Here is an 18,170-nt window from a genome sequence, read left to right as displayed (position 1 = left end):
GGACGCAGGTGGCTCTGTGGGTTAAACCACAGTGCCTAGGACTTGCTTATCAGAAGGCCGATCAGAAGGTCGGCGGTTCGAATCCCCGCGATGAGGGGGTGAGCTCCCATTGCTCGGTCCCTGCTCCTGCCAACCTAGCAGTTCGAAAGCAAAACAAAGTGCAAGTAGATAAATAGTGCAAGTAGATAGTAGATAGTTGGCTCCCTCGGCCAATAAAACAAGATGAGCGCCACAACCCCACAGTCAGCCACGACTAATGGTCAGGGGTCCCTTTACCTTTACCTGGGTTCAGAAAGTGTTGGTGCTTCACAATTACTATTGTTTTGTGTTTTTGATTTTTAATTCAAGATTCTTACTGGAAGGTTTTTATTTTATGGGAGCCAAAGTTTGTGAATCACTTAATTTCTTAATTTAAAGCAGTGTAATCTAGTCTCTATAATCCCCCAGCAGAACTCCAAAACCTGAGGCATCTTTAGTGGAGTCCCAGACTGGCGTGGGGGAGCAGGATTTGCCTGCCGACCAAGCTTCTCCTGGCAAGGGCATGCTGGGCGAAGGGCAGTTCCGCTTGGCTCTGGTGGCCAGGCTGAGTTGACGCGCGGAACCCTTCCCGCCCTGGGCACGTTGGTGGCGAGGGCAGCGCCTGGCGCGGTGGGTTGTGTTGGCCACGCGCATTCCAGCACAAAAAAGGACGCAAAGCCGCTGCGTTTTGGTTTTCCCCCAACCAACCCTCCATTTTTGGGCTTGAGCACTCCACGTCCCATCCCTTCCTCCTTGGTGCCTTTAGCTTCTGTGGGGAAGGTGAAGTGCAGGAGGAAGTTCCACAGGATAATCCCTGGCTCTTTGGGTATGGTAGATTTCTTCTAGGATTTGCCGATCAGAAGGTCGGTGGTTCGAATCCCCGCGATGAGGGGGTGAGCTCCCATTGCTCGGTCCCTGCTCCTGCCAACCTAGCAGTTCAAAAGCACATCAAAGTGCACGTAGATAAATAGAGATAGTAGATAGTAGATAGTTGGCTCCCTCGGCCAATAAAGCGAGATGAATGCCGCAACAATACAGTCGGCCACGACTAATGGTCAGGGGTCCCTTTACCTTTACCTTTGTTCAGAAAGTGTTGGTGCTTCACAATTAGTATTGTTTTGTTTTTTTGATTTTTAATTCAAGATTCTTACTGGAAGGTTTTTATTTTATGGGAGCCAAAGTTTGTGAATCACTTAATTTCTTAATTTAAAGCAGTGTAATCTAGGACTTGCCGATCGCATGGTCGGCGGTTCGAATCCCCGTGGCGGGGTGCGCTCCAGTCGTTCAGTCCCAGCGCCTGCCAACCCAGCAGTTCGAAAGCACCCACGGGTGCAAGTAGATAAATAGGGACCGCTTACTAGCGGGAAGGTAAACGGTGTTTCCGTGTGCTGCGCTGGCTCGCCAGATGCAGCTTGTCACGCTGGCCACGTGACCCGGAAGTGTCTTCGGACAGCGCTGGCCCCCGGCCTCTTAAGTGAGATGGGCGCACAACCCTAGAGCCGGACACGACTGGGCCGTATGGGCAGGGGTACCTTTACCTTTACCTTTAATCTAGTCTCTCTAATCCCCCAGCAGAACTCCAAAACCTGAGGCAACTTTAGTGGAGTTCATTAAAATGTAGCTACTGTCTTCAATGCTGCTTTTAGACAACAAATTGTGGTCATGATGCTATAGCTAAATGGTTATGTCAAGATTCAATCTCCAACATGAACAGGCTTCCACAGAAACAAGATGTGGCATTAAATTTAGCATTTCACAGCCTTACTAGCCCATTAGTAGTCTAAATATAACAATGTATAAAATAAAATTGGGCACTCCTCCTCCTTACAGCCAGTTGCTTTCAAAGCATCACATCCCCAAACTGGCATTTCATTCTCTCATTCAGACATCTGACACCTTTGCAGTTGAAGGATGATTGTTGTTGGAGCCTCCTTGGAATATTTAGCTGAGATTGGGGGTAGAGTGGTGAATAAGAAACAGAAAAGTTTTACGGGCTTAATTCTTGTTTGTTTGACTGCTGGTTAGAAGACCCAGATGGACAGCTGGTCTTTCCTAGAATCGCCACCCAAAATGCCGGATGTTCTTTGGAAATTAGATTATAGCTTTTTGCCAAAGCTCCTGTATCTTTCTGCTGTGCCTGTGGCTCCCACCTGCATGCTTAAGTCAGCCTTCGCTAACCTGCTGTCTTTCAGCCTGCCAGGTGTGCCTGTGCCTTTAAGGGAAACGCAGGGGTAGAAAGAAATCTGCAGGTGACAATTCCGGGGACACAAAGGGAAACAATGGAGTCTGTTAGGGAGCCAACTTTCAAGGCAGGGTCTGGAGGAGGCTGAAAAGTTGGCGGCCATGGGGTCTTTTGGATTTCCTTGGGGAACCAGGCTATAAGCTTGAATACACGTGTATTCGCAAGACATAGGGGGTTTACTTTATTGGAGGGTGTGTGGTCCCTGTGGGGGGGGGGGTGAAATGGGGAAGCAGAGTCCCTTTAACTCGCTGGAGTTTAAACTGGCCAGGGGGCGGGGCTAGGTATCTCTGTTTCTAACACCTGGGGCGTCCTCGGCGTCTTCTCTACTTCCATCTGCCTGGCGCTGCGGGAGGGAGGGTGGCAATGGGTGCTTGGAGCTCGCTCGCTCGCTGCTGCGCCTCCTCCTCCTCCTTGGCGAAGGGTGCGCTCCTGGCCGCGGCTCCGCTCAGCATCCGGGCGGAGCGCATCCGTGCCCTTTTCCAAGTGCTGCGGGACGGCGGAGAGTCCTGGGGTAGGTAGGGTTCTGGCTGGCGATAGGGGCGGGTGGGGGGGCATTTCGGGTGGTGGGGTTGGGTAGCCGCCTCGCTCAGCCAAGCAACTTCGTTGTGGCTTTGGGAATGTGTCCGGTTGGCCCTCGACCTTGGGTCCTCGGTTTCAGGAGGAAGGGCTGCTGCGCGGAGGTAGAGCTTTGCGGTGGGGGGGGGAGGAGGCTAGGGTTACTCTACCCGCAGTATTTCCAGGCAGGGCTGGGGAAAGAGTCGGGTCTGAAACTGCGGAGAGCACGTGTGTATGGACATAGGCAGTGGCGTGTGGGGTTGGGCCGGGGAACGGTAGTCCCAATCGCGCGATTTTTAGGGGGCGGGAGCCAGGCGCCCCCACGCAGGGAACCCCGTCCCGCCCTGAGTGCCGCCAGGACCCGGCTTGGACTAACCGCCGCGCGTCCCAGACCAGCGTGGGGGAGCGGGATTTGCCTGCCGACCAAGCTTCTCCTGGCAAGGGCATGCTGGGGCGAAGGGCAGTCCCGCTTGGCTCTGGTGGCCAGGCTGAGTTGACGCGCGGAACCCTTCCCGCCCTGGGCACGTTGGGGGCGAGGGCAGCGCCTGGCGCGGTGGGTTGTGTTGGCCGCGCGCACTCCAGCGCAAATAAAGGACGCAAAGCCGCTGTGTCTTGGTCCCCCCCCCCCATTTTTTTGGCTTGAGCGCCCCACGTCCCATCCCTTCCTCCTTGGTGCCTTTAGCTTCTGTGGGGAAGGTGAGGTGCAGGCAGAAGTTCCACAGGATAATCCTTGGGTAGGGTTGGGAATGTCCCCTTGTCTGATGCTATGGTGGGCTCCTCACAGTCAGTACCGAACTCTGGATGCATCTGTGGTCAGATTTGGTACAGCGCAGCTCCTCTTTATGTTGTGTTCTTGGTTTTCCTCGAAATGTTTATTTTCTGGAGCCCAACTGCTAACCCAGAGCAGCTGCAGAGGAGCAGGAACTTTTGTCACTAGGGGGCGCAAGTCTTTAGAAATCTTAAGGACTGCACTGCTTGCATGGGCAGGACAGGACTGCTTCTCAATCCCAGCTGCTGCAAACCGCAGGAGGGGAGAGTTGCTCTTGTGCTCCTGTCCTGTTTGTGGGTTTCCCTTAAGGAGCATCCGGGTGGCCACTGTGAACAGGATGATGGAGTAGAGGGGCCATTGGCCAGATCCAGCAGACTCCTCTTACTTTCTTCTGTAAATACTTTCTTATCTGCTCTGAATCTTCCTGCATTGGTTCCTGCACGAGTTCTGGTGTTATGAGAGAGGGAGAAAAACATTTTTCCTACCCACTTTCTGCAAGTCTTGCAGGATTTTAGAACTTCTGGTTCCATTGCCTCTAACTTGCTTTTTCTCTAAACTTCAAAGTTCTGAAAGCTGCATATTTTCCTCTGAGGGAAGTTGTTCCATTGATACGGCTGAACTTACGAAAACATCCTGCTTGCATTCCCTTACGTACCTGGCGGCAAAGCAAGTGTTTTGCTTTGTTGGGTTAAAGGTGTCATTTAAAATAATTCCCCTCTTTTCTCCTAGATTTTTTCCATTCAAAGTGCAATAATGCCATTTTCCCCCCACATTTTTTTCCAACACCCTGTGTTGGACCTTTGCCAACGTAGTGCCCCCTGAGATGTTTTGGGCTATACCAGGTTGGCGAAGCCTTCTCTAGAACCTGGGTTTGGCTGAGTCTATCAGAGGTCAGTGGTTTGAATAGCCAAATAGAACTTCCTGTTGAAGGAGCAGTCTACCTCTGAATACCAACTGCTGGGGAGCCACTTAAGAACATCCAGGGGGATCAGGTTAGTCCTTGATGGAAGCAGCGTGCTGGACAGATACACCTTGGCTCTGACAGAGAAGGGATCCTCTTTTGAGCAGAGGCCTCACTGTGCAGCAGCTTTCACCAAGTTTGTGTCTTCCAAGTGTTTCATATTGCAACTCCCACAAGGCCCATCATGCTGACTGGACCTGCTGGGAGTTGTTCAAACCATTCACCATGGTTCTCCTATAAGCCCTTTCTGTTATTCATTTTGTTAAGAATAGGACTGTTAAAAGCAGATTGTGAATACCAACAGACCCATCAGATGGCGATGGGGATTTCATAGAACTAGAAGGGACCTGAAGGGTCATCTAGTCCACCCCCTGCAATGCAGGAATCCCAACTAAAGCATCCATGACAGATGGCCACCCAACCTCTTCTGAAAAACCTCCAAGCAAGGAGAGCCCACATACGGGGCTCTGCCATGGGAGCATATTCACCCAGTGCTTTTCAAGCTGCACTGGCTCCCGGTGGAGTACAGGGTCAGATTTAAGGTGCTGGTTTTGACCTTTAAAGCCCTTCACGGCCTAGGACCCTCGTACCCACGGGACTGCCTCTCCTGGTATGCCCCACGGAGAGCCTCAAGGTCCATAAATAACAACACCCTAGTGGTCCCAGGCCCTAAGGAAGTTAGATTGGCTTCAACCAGAGCCAGGGCCTTTTCAACTCTGGCTCCGGCCTGGTGGAACGCTCTGCCTCATGAGACCAGGGCCCTGCAGGATCTGATTTCTTCCCGCAGGGCCTGTAAGACAGAGTTGTTCTGTCTGGCCTTTGGCTTGGAGCCAATTTGATTCCCTCCCTCTCTCTTTCCCCCCCCTTTCTTTTCCTTCTCCTCCTGCGATGAGGCTACATTTTAATATTTTAATGTTCCATTATTTTAATGTATTTTATTTTTGTTTTTAAGTTGTAACCATTCATCTTGTTTTTATTATTGCTTGTAAGCCGCTCTGAGCCCGGCCTTGGCTGGGGAGGGCGGGGTATAAAAAAAAAAAAATTATTATTATTATTATTATTATTATTATTATTATTATTATTATTATTATACCTCCCAAAGCAGGCTGTCTCACTGTCTAAAGACAGGCTAGACATACCCAGCTGCTTCAACCATTCCTCCTAAGACTTGGTTTCTAGACCCTTGATCATCTTGGTTGCCCTCCTTGGCACAGGTTCCAGCTTGTCAATATCCTTCTTAAATTGTGGTGGCCAGAATTGCACAGTATTCCAGGTGTGGTCTGTCCAAGGCAGAATAGCAAGGAACTATTCCTTCCCTTGATCTGGACACTATACTTCTGTTGATGCAGCCTAGAACAGCGTTAGCTTTTTTGTTGTTGCTGCTGCATCACACTGTTGACTCATGTTAAGCATGTGGTCCAGCCTTGATTGGTGGAAAGAGAGGAAACAGTGCCAAAAATACAGCCACAGACTAAAGACTTGGCTATACAGATGCATATACAATGTTTTAAGTGCACTATACAAATGTGACACTAGATGGCGAGGGTGAGCTTATGTCAAATTCAATATATTTTTCAAAATACTTAAAAAAAGTATTTTCTTTTTTCACTTTTTATTTTCAATGTTTCAAGAACAAAACATTTTTTAAACACACACACATTTACATTACACCACAGTCCATATCAGTACCTTTATGGGATTCCCCTGGACTTCTCTCCACCCCTCCCTTGGCTTCCAAAATTTATCTTCCTTTTTAAACTGCATCTAATTGCATTTATCCAAATTATGGTACTTCATTTTTATCCTTTGTTATTTTAAATTACAAGTGCTCTGTCAGTCCTGCCAACATTTTAAAATGTTTACAGTGTTCTTTACTATATTCTTTAGAGGTACCGTATTTTTCGTCCCATAGGACGCACCTAGTTTTTTGGGGGGGAAATAAAGGAAAATTTTTTTTCCTTTATTCCCCCCCCCCAAAGCAGGTCGGGGAAACCAAACCAGGTCGAGGAAGGGCGCTGCACCTCCCTGAGCTTGTGGGGCTGGCCGATGTCTGCCTCAGGCAGCAGGCTGCTATCCGCAGCGTGGGGAGCCCTGCGGGGAACCCCTGCAGGACTCCCCGCGCTGCGGATGTGTGTCTGGCGCGCGGGGTGCTCTGCTTCAGGGCGCCCCACCCGCCGGGTGGCAGGCTGCTATCCGCAGCGTGGGGAGCCCTGCGGGGAACCCCTGCAGGACTCCCCACGCTGCGGATGTCTGTCCGGCGCGCGGGGCGCTCTGCTTCAGGGCGCTCCGCCCGCCCGGCGGCAGGCTGCTATCCGCAGCGTGGGGAGCCCTGCGGGGAACCCCTGCAGGGCTCCCCACGCTGCGGATGTCTGTCCGGCGCGTGGGGCGCCCCGCTTCAGGGCGCCCCACCCGCCGGGAGGCAGGCTGCTATCTGCAGCATGGGGAGCCCTGCGGGGAACCCCTGCAGGGCTCCCCATGCTGCAGATGTCTGTCCGTCGCACGGGGCGCTCTGCTTCAGGGCGCCCCACCCACCGGGAGGCAGGCTGCTATCCGCAGCGTGGGGAACCCTGCGGGGAACCCCTGCAGGACTCCCCACGCTGCGGATGTCTGTCCGGCGCGCGGGGCGCTCTGCTTCAGGGCGCCCCGCCCGCCGGGTGGCAGGCTGCTATCCGCATGGGGAGCCCTGCGGGGAACCCCTGCAGGGCTCCCCACGCTGTGGATGTCTGTCCGGCGCGCGGAGCGCTCTGCTTCAGGGCGCCCGACGCTCCGGGAAGCAGGCTGCTATCCGCAGCCTAGACAGCCCTGCTGGACCTCCTGCAGGGCTGCCCGGGCTGCGGATGCGCTCCCGAAGCGCCAGGCGCTCTGCTTTCAGGGCGCCCGACGCTCCGGGAAGCAGGCTGCTATCTGCAGCCTAGACATCCCTGCCGGACCTCCTGCAGGGCTGCCCGGGCTGCGGATGTGCTCCCGAAGCGCCGGGCGCTCTGCTTTCAGGGCGCCCGATGCTCCAGGAAGCAGGCTGCTATCCGCAGCCTAGACAGCCCTGCCGGACCTCCTGCAGGGCTGCCCAGGCTGCGGATGTGCTCCCGAAGCGCCGGGCGCTCTGCTTTCAGGGCGCCCGATGCTCCAGGAAGCAGGCTGCTATCCGCAGCCTAGACATCCCTGCCTGACCTCCTGCAGGGCTGCCCAGGCTGCGGATGTCTTCCTGAAGCCTGGAGAGCGAGAGGGGTCGGTGCGCACCCACCCCTCTCGCTCTCCAAGCTTCAGCGAAAGCCTGCATTCGCCCCATAGGACGCACCCAGATTTCCCCTTCATTTTTGGAGGGGAAAAAGTGCGTCTTATGGGGCGAAAAATACGGTATGTTGTTCCTTAATAAATTGGTTAAACTCTTAGTGCCTGATTTTCCCGGTCCACCTTGCCATCTCAGCATAGTCCATCATCTTCATTACCCATTCTCCTTTTGATGGGGCTCTTTCTTCTTTCCATCCCTGGGCAAGTAGTATTCTTGCCGTTGTAATCGCATACATAAACAGTACTTTCTTATCCTTTGGTAATTCTTCTCCTACCAAACCTAAGAAAAAAGCCTCTGGTAGTTTTTAAAATATGTGTTTTACTAGTGGTTTTTTTATGTGTATCTAGATTCCTCCGTAGAGCTGTCCAATATTCCTCTTTTACTTTGCCAAAGCGCCCCAAGCCTCTGAGCACCCTAGGTTCTGCCTCTCCCTTTAGAGGACAGGCTCTGTGCTAGCAAAACATTTCCTGGCGTTCTTCTCACAGGACTGTATTTGCAGGGATGTATCCCAAGACGCCTGATGCAGTGCTTCTGGAAGATGGAGGGGAACTCCCAAGCCATGGCCTTTTCCATCACGAAGCTGTTCCATCATGAAGCAGTGGCCTTCCAAGGTAGGTGGGATTGTGGGTCTTCTTCCAGGCAGGTGGAGCTTCTGCTGAGAAGTCCTAAGGCAGGCCGGCCTTCCAGCTGGGGTTGGGCACATGAGGCTGGGTATCTTCAGAGGGTCAGGAGGTACACACACGCCCGTCCTTCTTCCTGAGTTTCTGAAATGTGGTGAAACTGTAAATTTTTTTATTGTCTTTTTTATTAACGATTTCTTGGTTTAAAAAAGTATGTGCAATGTTTCTTTTTTCAAGTTACATTTTCTACAGGTCAGTTTCATTTGTTTTTTTAAAATGTATTTTTTAAAAAAAGATATTTATTGAAATTTTCAAAAAAAAAAGAAAAAAAAGAGAAAAACAAAAGCAAAATTTAAAAACACATAGCATTTACATTCCTTATTTTCAATAACATCTTTCCCTGACTTCCCAACACCTCCCCTTCTTGTAATCCAGATCCAGTTATTAGCTCAGCAAGTTCTTGTCCCAAAATTTTGCCTTATTATATTTAATTCGTTTTAATTAACCAATTTTAACTTATAAACCTCAATTTATACGTCAATGCTCATTCTTTAAACCCTTTTCTAAAGTCGACCCAAGTTCCCTTCCACGAATTTCCCAGTTTTTATACTAGTAATGAAACAGAGTAAAAAGAAACAAAATATAATTGTACACCCTTTGGATTCCCAAAATCCCACCCCCCCCTTTCCCGGTTTCGATCCCCAACAAATGTCTATCAGTCTATCAACTATCAGCCTGGAGACCTCACGTCCAAGGCTCTTAATTCTCTTTCAATTCCTCTCTGCCGGTTTTTTTTGATAGTCCTTTATATTGAACACCAAGTCACGGAGAAGCTCTGTCCCAATAGAGTCCATATTTCTTCCAGCCAGACCTCCATGTTTAAAAGTGGGGCCCAAATCTTGTTTCTTACTCCTTTTAAGTCCAAATGTCCCAAATGTCCCAAAAGCTCCAGCTTCCACCTTAATCAGATTTGTAATCCATAGGTCTTCCGATCTCCCCATGAGGAGATCTCTCCATTCTTCATTCTCCAATTCAAACCACATTCTCATCATCCAAATCTTGTTTTCCTTTGTATCCATCCTGGCAGGCCTCTGGCTCTCATTTATCATCTGCGGCATTCCAGCTCCTCCTTCCCTCTCCTCCGGAACAGCACGTATCTCTTTCTCCACTCTCTCAAAAATCTCAGATTTCTTTTCTTGTTCAGCTGCATGGGCTTCTTGAGTCAAGTCCTTATCAAATTCAGTGAGTTTATTTGCTGTTAAGTTCATAATTGTAACATTTGTAGCCAAAACTTCACTTTGACCTTGTAACTTTCCCAAGAGAAAAAACATTCTGTCCAGTTCAGCCTGTATTTTTCCACCTGCAGCCATTCTTGTAGTGTCCCTGAACCCCCTCTAGAGGGATTCTGGTTACTTAGTATTCCTTCCAGCTCCAATCCAAAAGTCAGATTAACTTGTTTCAGTTCTTCTTTGTTTTCAACAGTTTAAAACCAAATTGTAACAAACATAGCCAGCAAAGACAACAGAAACAAAGTTCTCTCCCCCCCCACCTTTGACAGCTAGTTTGACAGCTGTCAAACTCTTCTATGTCTCCTCAACAGGCTCTCTTGCGGATCACTCCCGGGTCCCGGGGGGTTGCACTTCAGCTCTCAAAATCGAAATCAACTCTTATCCTACAGCAAAATTACTTATACTGCCAAATTGTGAAATTAATAAGCTTTATCCAATAAAGAAAAAAGAGTTCTCTCGACCTTAGTTATCTAATCCTTGCTTTAAATTGTCTACAGGACGGGGGACGGACTTCCTTTTTGCGCCTTCCCCGATCGTGCCTAATTAAAAAAAAAAAAGAATTTTCCCTTTGAAGTTCCAATTTCCGTACTACTCACGGGTTGTTACTTTTAGAGTCCAAATGTTCAAAAGAAGAAGTCAGCACTCTCCGGCCATGGCATGCGGCTTCGCTCCATAGGAGAAGCAGTCGACTCACAGCACCGCACTGCTCCCCATTCCGTAGCCATTAAAAAGGCTCCTTCGCGGGTCGGGGGGCGCAAATGGTGCCCGCCGAGTCACCAGGTCCACAAGCTGCAGCGCCTGTGGTTTCTAAGGGTCCCTGCGTCGCCGCCGCGGCAAGACCCGTCTTCTACGGAGCCGATTCCCTCCGGAGCTCGGAGGGAATCCACCATTAACCGATGGCCCTAACCCGGAAGTTCCTTTTTTTAAAAAAAATGTATTTTTGTAAAGATTTTCTTGATTTACAAAGGTATGTCCAATGTCTCTGTCTTGTATCCCCCCCCACATAACACATTTTCCCCCCATTTGTTGAGACATTAGGAAGAATAGGGGGAAAGAGGTGGAGGAGGGGAAAGATGAGTGGGGGTGGAGTGGGGGTGATTCTACTTTACTTAATATATGTGGGGTTTTGTGTCAGCATCGCTTGTGCAGGTTCTTTGCTGTTCGATTGTCTTCCTTTGGTGGTGAAAGAGGTTGGGGTTGGCCTAGGGTGTGGCTGTTCATTTGTGGTTGGCTGTGTTGGTCTTTGTGTTCATGTGTGAGTGGGGTGGGTGGGTGTTTTGGATCAGGTTAGCCATACAGTGGTGCCTTGCAAGACGAAATTAATTCATTCCGCAAGTCTTTTCGTCTTGCGAGTTTTTCGTCTTGCGAAGCACGGTTTCCCATAGGAATGCATTAAAAATCAATTAATGCGTTCCTATGGAAACCGCCTTCAGACCAGGTCCGGGGACAGTCTGTCCCCCAACCTCTTCTGAAGGCTGGCGGGGGGCGAAAGTCTTTGCCTCCCCCCCGCCTGACTTCTCGGCTGTCCCGGGGCGATTTAAAAGCCCCCGGGAAGGCAGGCAGGGGGGGGACAAAGACTTTTGCCCCCCCGGCTTCAGAAGAGGTCCTGGACCCCTTCTGAAGGCGGGCGGGGGGCAAAAGTCTTTGCTCCCCCCCGCCTGCCTTCAAAAGCCATCTGGGATAGCGGGAAGCGCTTTTAAAATGCTGGCGGTGGGGAGCAAAGCCTTTCGGCCCCCGCCGGCCTTCCTGGACCTCTTCTGAAGGCCGGAGGGGGGGGAAAGGCTTTGCTCCCCACCGCTAGCATTTAAAAGAGGTCCCCGGAGATTTCCCTATGGGCTTTCTTCTTGCGAAGCAAGCCCATAGGGAAATTCGTTTTGCGAAGTGCCTCCAAAACGGAAAACCCTTTCGTCTAGCAGGTTTTTCGTCTTGCGAGGCGTTCGTCTTGCGGGGCACCACTGTATTGATTTGTATTTTTTTGGTGGATTTTTGTCATTGTCTTGTTGGGCTATATATGTGATAAAGGGGAGCCATACCGGGGTGAAAGTGTCTTCTTCTATTTGTTCCTGTGTCAGTTTCAGTTTATTGGTTATTTTTTCTAGTAGGGCTAGAAAAATATAGGACTATTTTCCCATAGTTTTTTGTACCATTGGTCCATGTTTACTTCTGACAGGTCTCTCCAGTGTCTTGTTATGACGTTTCTGGCTGCTGAGCGTAGTTGGGTTATGAGTTCTTTGTGGTGTAAGTGTTTATGGGGTCTGGTGCTGTCATCTGCAAAGAGTCCTAATTTGTAGGTTTTGCTTTTTATTTCCACTCCCTTCATGTCTGTGGCTGCTCAGATTCAGATTTCTAAAGGTTCCAGAGCCAGGATGAATAAGAAGAGAGACAGTGGGAATCCTTGTTTTGTGCCTTTTTGGAATGCTATGGTATTGGAGTCCCAATTGTTAGTCCTCCATATTGCTGAGGCTTGGAAGTATATTTGTTTGAGGATTTGTAGGAAATTGGGGCCAAATTTCATGTTAGTACTGCTAATAGGTATTTTAACTCTAAGCAGTCCAAAGCATTGAGGATGTTTATGGACATAATTGTCAGTTGGCATTTAGTTGCAATCATGCACTGTGTGCAATCATGTTCAGTAGTTTCCTGATGGGGTCTGTTATATTGCGACCAGGGACAAATCCAGTCTGGTCTATTAATTTGTGTAGGAAAATTTTTAGGCGGATTGCCAAGTTTGGTGTGAATATCTTGTAGTCTTGGTTTATTAATGAGATTAGGCGGTCTGATTCTACTTTGAGGCTGTCTTTCAGTGGTTTTGGGCTGGACAATACTTTGGAGTAGGTCCAGGTTTTGGGGATGGGCCCCCCTTTTATGATATCATTGAATAGGTGGGTCATGTTGGGCATCAGGGGTTCTTTGAATTTCCTATAGAATTCTGCTCTGAAGCCAGCTGGGCCTTGAGCTTTGTGTGGCTTGAGGTTTTTGAGGACCATATCTATTTCCTCTGGGGTGATAGGACTGTCCATGAATTCCTGTTCCTCATCCATTAAGGTAGGCAGGGTCAGTCCTGGAGTTTATATATGAAGTGGTGCATTTTCTTTTGATGGACTTTCCCAATTTATGCCATACAGACATAATTACATGTAATTGCTTTTAAGCTAGCTATCTTGCTTATCTACAGTATAGGATGATTCCCTGCCAACCCGTCTGGGTTGCCCTGTGTCTCTCACCTTGTATTGTCTATCGAACCAATGGAATTGCGCTGAGCTAGAGTGTGGTGGGTGGGGGAGTAGGGGGTTAGAATTAGATTTTTGTTAAAGAATGGGGGGGGGGTAGATTGCAGAAAATATCCTATATGTAGTTGCGCTGTCCTAGAGTGTGGTGGGTGGGTAAAGATGGTGAACTCTTTGGTCCGATGAGGACTGGTCCGGTAGTCAAGGCATTCTTCAGTGCTTCAAATGACTGCTGCCACTCCACACACTCCGGTTCTTTCTTACGAGTCAAGTCGGTCAGTGTTGCAGCTAGTGGTGCTGCCCAGGGACTCTCTGAGGGGCTTATGATCCCTGCCTTCAGCATCTCCTGCACCACGTTGCGGATTTTATCCATGTATGTCCCAGTTATCCTCTAAGGGGTCACTGCAATGGGTTTAGCATCCCCAGTGTCTATGCAATGGACCACTCCCTTTGCTATTCCTTGAACATTACTAAAGACGGCTTTGTATTTTTGTAGGATACTTCCTACCACCTCCCGCTGTGATTGGGTTAATGACGGGGCTAGATTCACTTCTGATTACAACGTTGCTCCCCTCTCCCTTCCCAGCACAGTATGTCGTCTGTTTCTTCTGAGTCTTCTCTTATAGCATATAGAGCCCAGCTTTCTGTGGTAGGGTAAAACCCTATGGTAGGGTTTTAGCGTGTTCACGTGACTCATTTTGGACCCAATCTTGTACGGTCTCTCCCAGGCTAAATGCAATTTATTTCCCTTTATTGGCCTTAGCAGCAACACTTCATCTTCTGGCCCAAATGTTCTCTCTCTTGCCCTTTTATCATACCTGACTTTTTGCTTTGACTGGGCGGCTTTTAAATTTTCTTCTGCTATTTCTAAGCAACGGCGTAAAGTGTTTTGCAGTTTATACAGATATTCCATTACTGAATCTGGATCACTATCTGGGTGATCCTCCCAATTCATTCAGAGTAGATCTAAAGGTCCTTTGACCTTGCGCCCTAGTAAAAGATCAAAGGGGTTATACCCAGTACTCTCTTGTGGAATGGGCGGTTCCAAGATGGCGACGGCTTAGCAAACAGGCTTCGGAGCTCCGCAGATAACAGGACTGTAATTAGCGTTGATTGCCACCCAGGGAAGTAATCCACATTGGACCAGTGCTTTGTGATGAACTTTCTGCTATGTAAATACATCCATAATTTGAAGCAAAAATTACCATATTTTTGCTCCATAGCGCGCACCGGACCATAGGGCGCACCTAGTTTTTAGGGGGGGGGGGAATCAAGAAAAAAAATCTTATCCCCCCCCCCAGCCCCAAAGAGCAGCGTGCAGGCTGTGCGCAACCTCTCCTATCGGAGGGGTTGCACGCGGCTATGGCACAAGCCAAGACAGCGCTGTCTTGGCTTCCTCTTTAGCTGTGCACAACCTCTCCAGCTGGGAGAGGCTGCGCGGGGCTAAAGAAGCCATAGCCCCGAGCAGCCTCTCCCTGCCGGAGGGGTTGCGCGCAGCTATGGCACAAGCCAAGGCAGCCAGTGGGATCCACCCCGCTCACTGTTTTGGCTTCCTCTTTAGCCCCGCTCAACCTCTCCCTGCCGAAGGGGTTACGTGCTGCAAACTCTCCCTGCCGGAGGGGTTATGCACAGCTATGTCACAAGCCAAGGCAGCCAGCAGGATGGATCCCGCTTGCTGTTTTGGGTTTCTCTTTAGCCCCGTGCAACCTCTCCCTGCTGGGAGAGGCTGCACGGGGCTAAAGAAGCTATAGCCATGTACAGCCTCTCCCTGCCAGAGGGACTGTGCGCGGCTATGCCTGAAGCCTGGAGAGCGAGAGGGGTCGGTGTGCACCGACGCCTCTCGCTCTCCAGGCTTCAGCGAAAGCAACGCAAAGCCTTTGGAGCGCGGAGGGAGCGCTCCCTCTGCGCTTCGGAGGCTTAGCATTGCTATCGCTGAAGCCAAGGAAGCATTCGCTCCATAGGACACACACGCATTTCCCCTCAATTTTTGGAGGGCAAAAAGTGTGTCCTATAGAGCGAAAAATATGATATATGTCGCTTTTACCGATCTAAAGTCAGCTTTCAATACGGTCCCATTGCATTGTGGCAAAAATTGGAAAAGACAAATATAGACCTCCGTCTATTATTTCTCATCAAAACATATACAGACACATCAATACATGTAAAGGTGGATCTGCCTGGCCATGTCACCACTAGAATTAAGACCATTATTGGAGTCAAACAGGGATGCATTTTGGCACCTTTCCTGTTTAATTTTTATATTAATGACATGGTTAAAGAACTGGAGGGCCTACAGTTTGCCCCTGTCACAATTCTTGACCAAAACCCCTCAGTATTAATGTATGCTGATGACCTAGTACTTTTATCTAGAACCCAGGTGGGCCTGAGACGGCTGCTTGCAAAATTGAGTTCATATTGCACGAGGAATGCTTTATCTATAAACTACGATAAGACACAGGTCATTTTATTTGGGAAGCGTTATAAAAAGCATGTTTGGCACCTGGATTAACACATCATAAACCAAGTAAATACGTTTAAATATCTGGGATTGACTTATTCAGAAACGGCATCTTGGAATACACAGCTATCCAATATTAAATTGCAAGCCTTTAAATCAGCAAAAGCTATTCTGAAATTCGCTGCCTGTAAAGGTGGAAATCTGGTCAACCCAGCTCTATCTGTGTATAAAGCAAAAACAATGGCCCAGATTTTATTTTTTATTTTTTTAAAAAAAAATATTGAAGACTTTTTTATTACAATAGAAAGAAAGGAAAAAAGAAAAAAAGAAAAGAAAACAACATAACAGAGTACAAACAATGTTCCTTCTCTTCATTATTGGACTCCCTCACGTCTCTCACTCCTACTTTCCAAATTTATAGAACCTTAACCAGCAAATTATCACCTTGTTTCCATTCTTATTGTACACTTTTCCAATATTTTATCCCTAACTTTGAATAATTTTATCTAGATCTTAAATCTCTAATCTTACCATAATATTTATTCAAAATCTATTTTTCTCATAAAATTCACTCATTCTCACAATCTTTTCACCAAATTTTATGGTGCCCAGTTGTTTTCAAATCTCTCATCCTTCTTAACTCTCATACAATTTACAGTGCTTTTGTAGATAGTCCTTGAATTTCTTCCAGTCTCTTCCACTGCTTCCTCTCCCTGGTCTCAAATACTGCCAGTCATTTCTGCTAACTCCATGTAGTCCATCAGTTGCATCTGCCATTCTTCCAGTGTGGGCAAATCTTGGGTTTTCCAATATTTAGCGACGAGTATCCTTGCTGCTGTTGCTGCATACATAAAAAATGTTCTATCATTCTTTAACACCCTCTGGCCAACAATCCCCAAAAGGAAGGCCTCTGGTTTCTTAGGGAAGGTATACTTAAATACCTTTTTCAGCTCATTATATATCATTTCCCAGAAGGCCTTAACCCTGGGGCAGGTCCACCTGAGGTGAAAGAACATTCCTTCAGTTTCCTTACATTTCCAACACTTATTGTCTGACAAGTGGTATATTTTTGCTAGCTTGACTGGGGTCATGTACCACCTATATATCATTTTCATAATATTTTCTTTTAAGGCATTACATGCCGTAAACTTCATACCGGTGGTCCATAACTTTTCCCAGTCGGCAAACATAATATTATATCCAATGTCCTGTGCCCACTTTATCATAGCTGATTTAACCGTTTCATCCTGTGTATTCCACCTCAGCAACAAGTTATACATTTTTGAAAGTACCTTAGTCTTAGGTTCTAACAGTTCTGTTTCCAGTTTCGATTTTTCCACCTGGAATCCTAACTTTTTATCCAATTTAAAAACCTCTTTAATCTGAGCGTAATGTAGCCAGTCTCGCACTTTGTCTTTTAGTTTCTCTAAACTCTGCAATCTCCAATTGTCTCCATCTCTCTCTAATATTTCCCAATATTTTGGCCATTTGACCTCCATATTGGGTCTTTTCACAGCTTTAGCTTCCATAGGTGATAACCACCTTGGGGTCTTATTTTCTAATAAGTCTTTATATTTTGTCCAGACATTAAACACTGCTTTCCTTACAATATGGTTCTTGAAATTCTTGTGAATCTTAACCTTGTCATACCACAGATATGCATGCCATCGAAAAGCATTATTAAATCCTTCCAAATCTAAGACATCAGTGTTTTCAAGAAGCAGCCAATCTTTCAGCCAGCAGAAAGCTGCTGATTCATAGTACAACTTTAAGTCTGGCAGGGCAAACCCCCCTCTTTCTTTAGCGTCAGTTAGTATTTTAAACTTAATTCTGGGCTTTTTGCCCTGCCAGACAAATTTAGAAATGTCTTTTTGCCACCTCTCGAAACACTCCATTTTATCCACAATCTGTAAAGTTTGAAATAAAAACAGCATCCTTGGCAATACATTCATTTTTATAGCAGCAATTCGACCCAACAAGGAAAGTTTCAGTCTTGACCAACTTTCTAAGTCTCTCTTAATTTCTATCCAACACTTTTCATAGTTGTCCTTAAATAAATTCAATTTTTTTGCTGTTATGTTCACCCCTAGGTATTTTACTTTTTTAACCACGTTTAACTCTGTCTCTTTCTGAAACCTTCCTGACTCTGAAACTGTCAAGTTTTTTTCCAATACCTTAGTTTTTTGTTTGTTTAATTTGAAACCCGCCACCCGACCAAAGTCTTGAATCAATTGTAGTGCCCTTTTCGTACTAGATTCTGGCTCCTGTAAAGTGAAAACTAGGTCATCTGCGAAAGCCTTAAGTTTGTACTGTTTCGCTCCGACCTGAATTCCTTCCACCAACCGGTCCCCTCTAATCATGTTCAAGAGCACCTCCAGGACCGAAATAAATAACAGAGGGGAGATAGGGCAACCTTGTCGTGTTCCTTTTTCAATCTTAAATTCTTCTGTCACCACATTGTTAACTATTAATTTAGCCTTTTGTTCTGAATAAATTGCATCTATCCCATTTTCAAATCCCCGTCCCACTCCCATCCCTTCCAAATTTTTCTTCATAAATTTCCATGAAATATTATCAAAGGCCTTCTCCGCATCTATAAATATTAACACTGCTCTTGTATTGATATTTGTTTGCAAAAGTTCCAAAATATCAATAATATTCCTTGTGTTAGCAAACAAATGTCTTCCTGGGAGAAAGCCTGCCTGATCTCTATGAATCACTTCACTTAAAACTTTTTTAAAT

The 18,170-nt window shown here is 47.5% G+C and overlaps 1 protein-coding gene across 29 annotated transcripts in view; it reads left to right on the top strand.

Moving 5' to 3' along the window:
- The window catches only part of LOC310836723 (putative G-protein coupled receptor 34), a 359,394-nt gene that overhangs the window by 59,913 nt on the left and 281,311 nt on the right, over positions 1-18,170 (top strand). For 4 of the 29 annotated variants that reach the window (XR_014560186.1, XM_083722458.1, XM_083722463.1 and 1 more), the window contains exon 1: positions 11,568-12,166. The exons of 21 other annotated variants lie outside the window; for them this stretch is intronic. Coding sequence is in view for 3 of the 8 variants with exons in the window: in XM_083722458.1 (XP_083578584.1) it covers positions 12,062-12,166 (105 nt within the window). In the remaining 5 variants the exon portion in view is untranslated. Of the gene's footprint in view, positions 1-8,452; positions 8,617-11,567; positions 12,167-12,210; positions 12,630-18,170 lie in introns of those variants that run through there. 4 more of the 29 variants (XM_083722475.1, XM_083722474.1, XM_083722454.1 and 1 more) reach the window with 3 other exon arrangements.

Source organism: Podarcis gaigeae, assembly GCF_964106915.1.
Source record: "Podarcis gaigeae genome assembly, chromosome: Z".
In the NCBI taxonomy this organism is placed as follows: domain Eukaryota; kingdom Metazoa; phylum Chordata; class Lepidosauria; order Squamata; family Lacertidae; genus Podarcis; species Podarcis gaigeae.
Note: the sequence above shows the minus strand (reverse complement) of the source record. Positions and strands in the feature narration are given on the sequence as shown.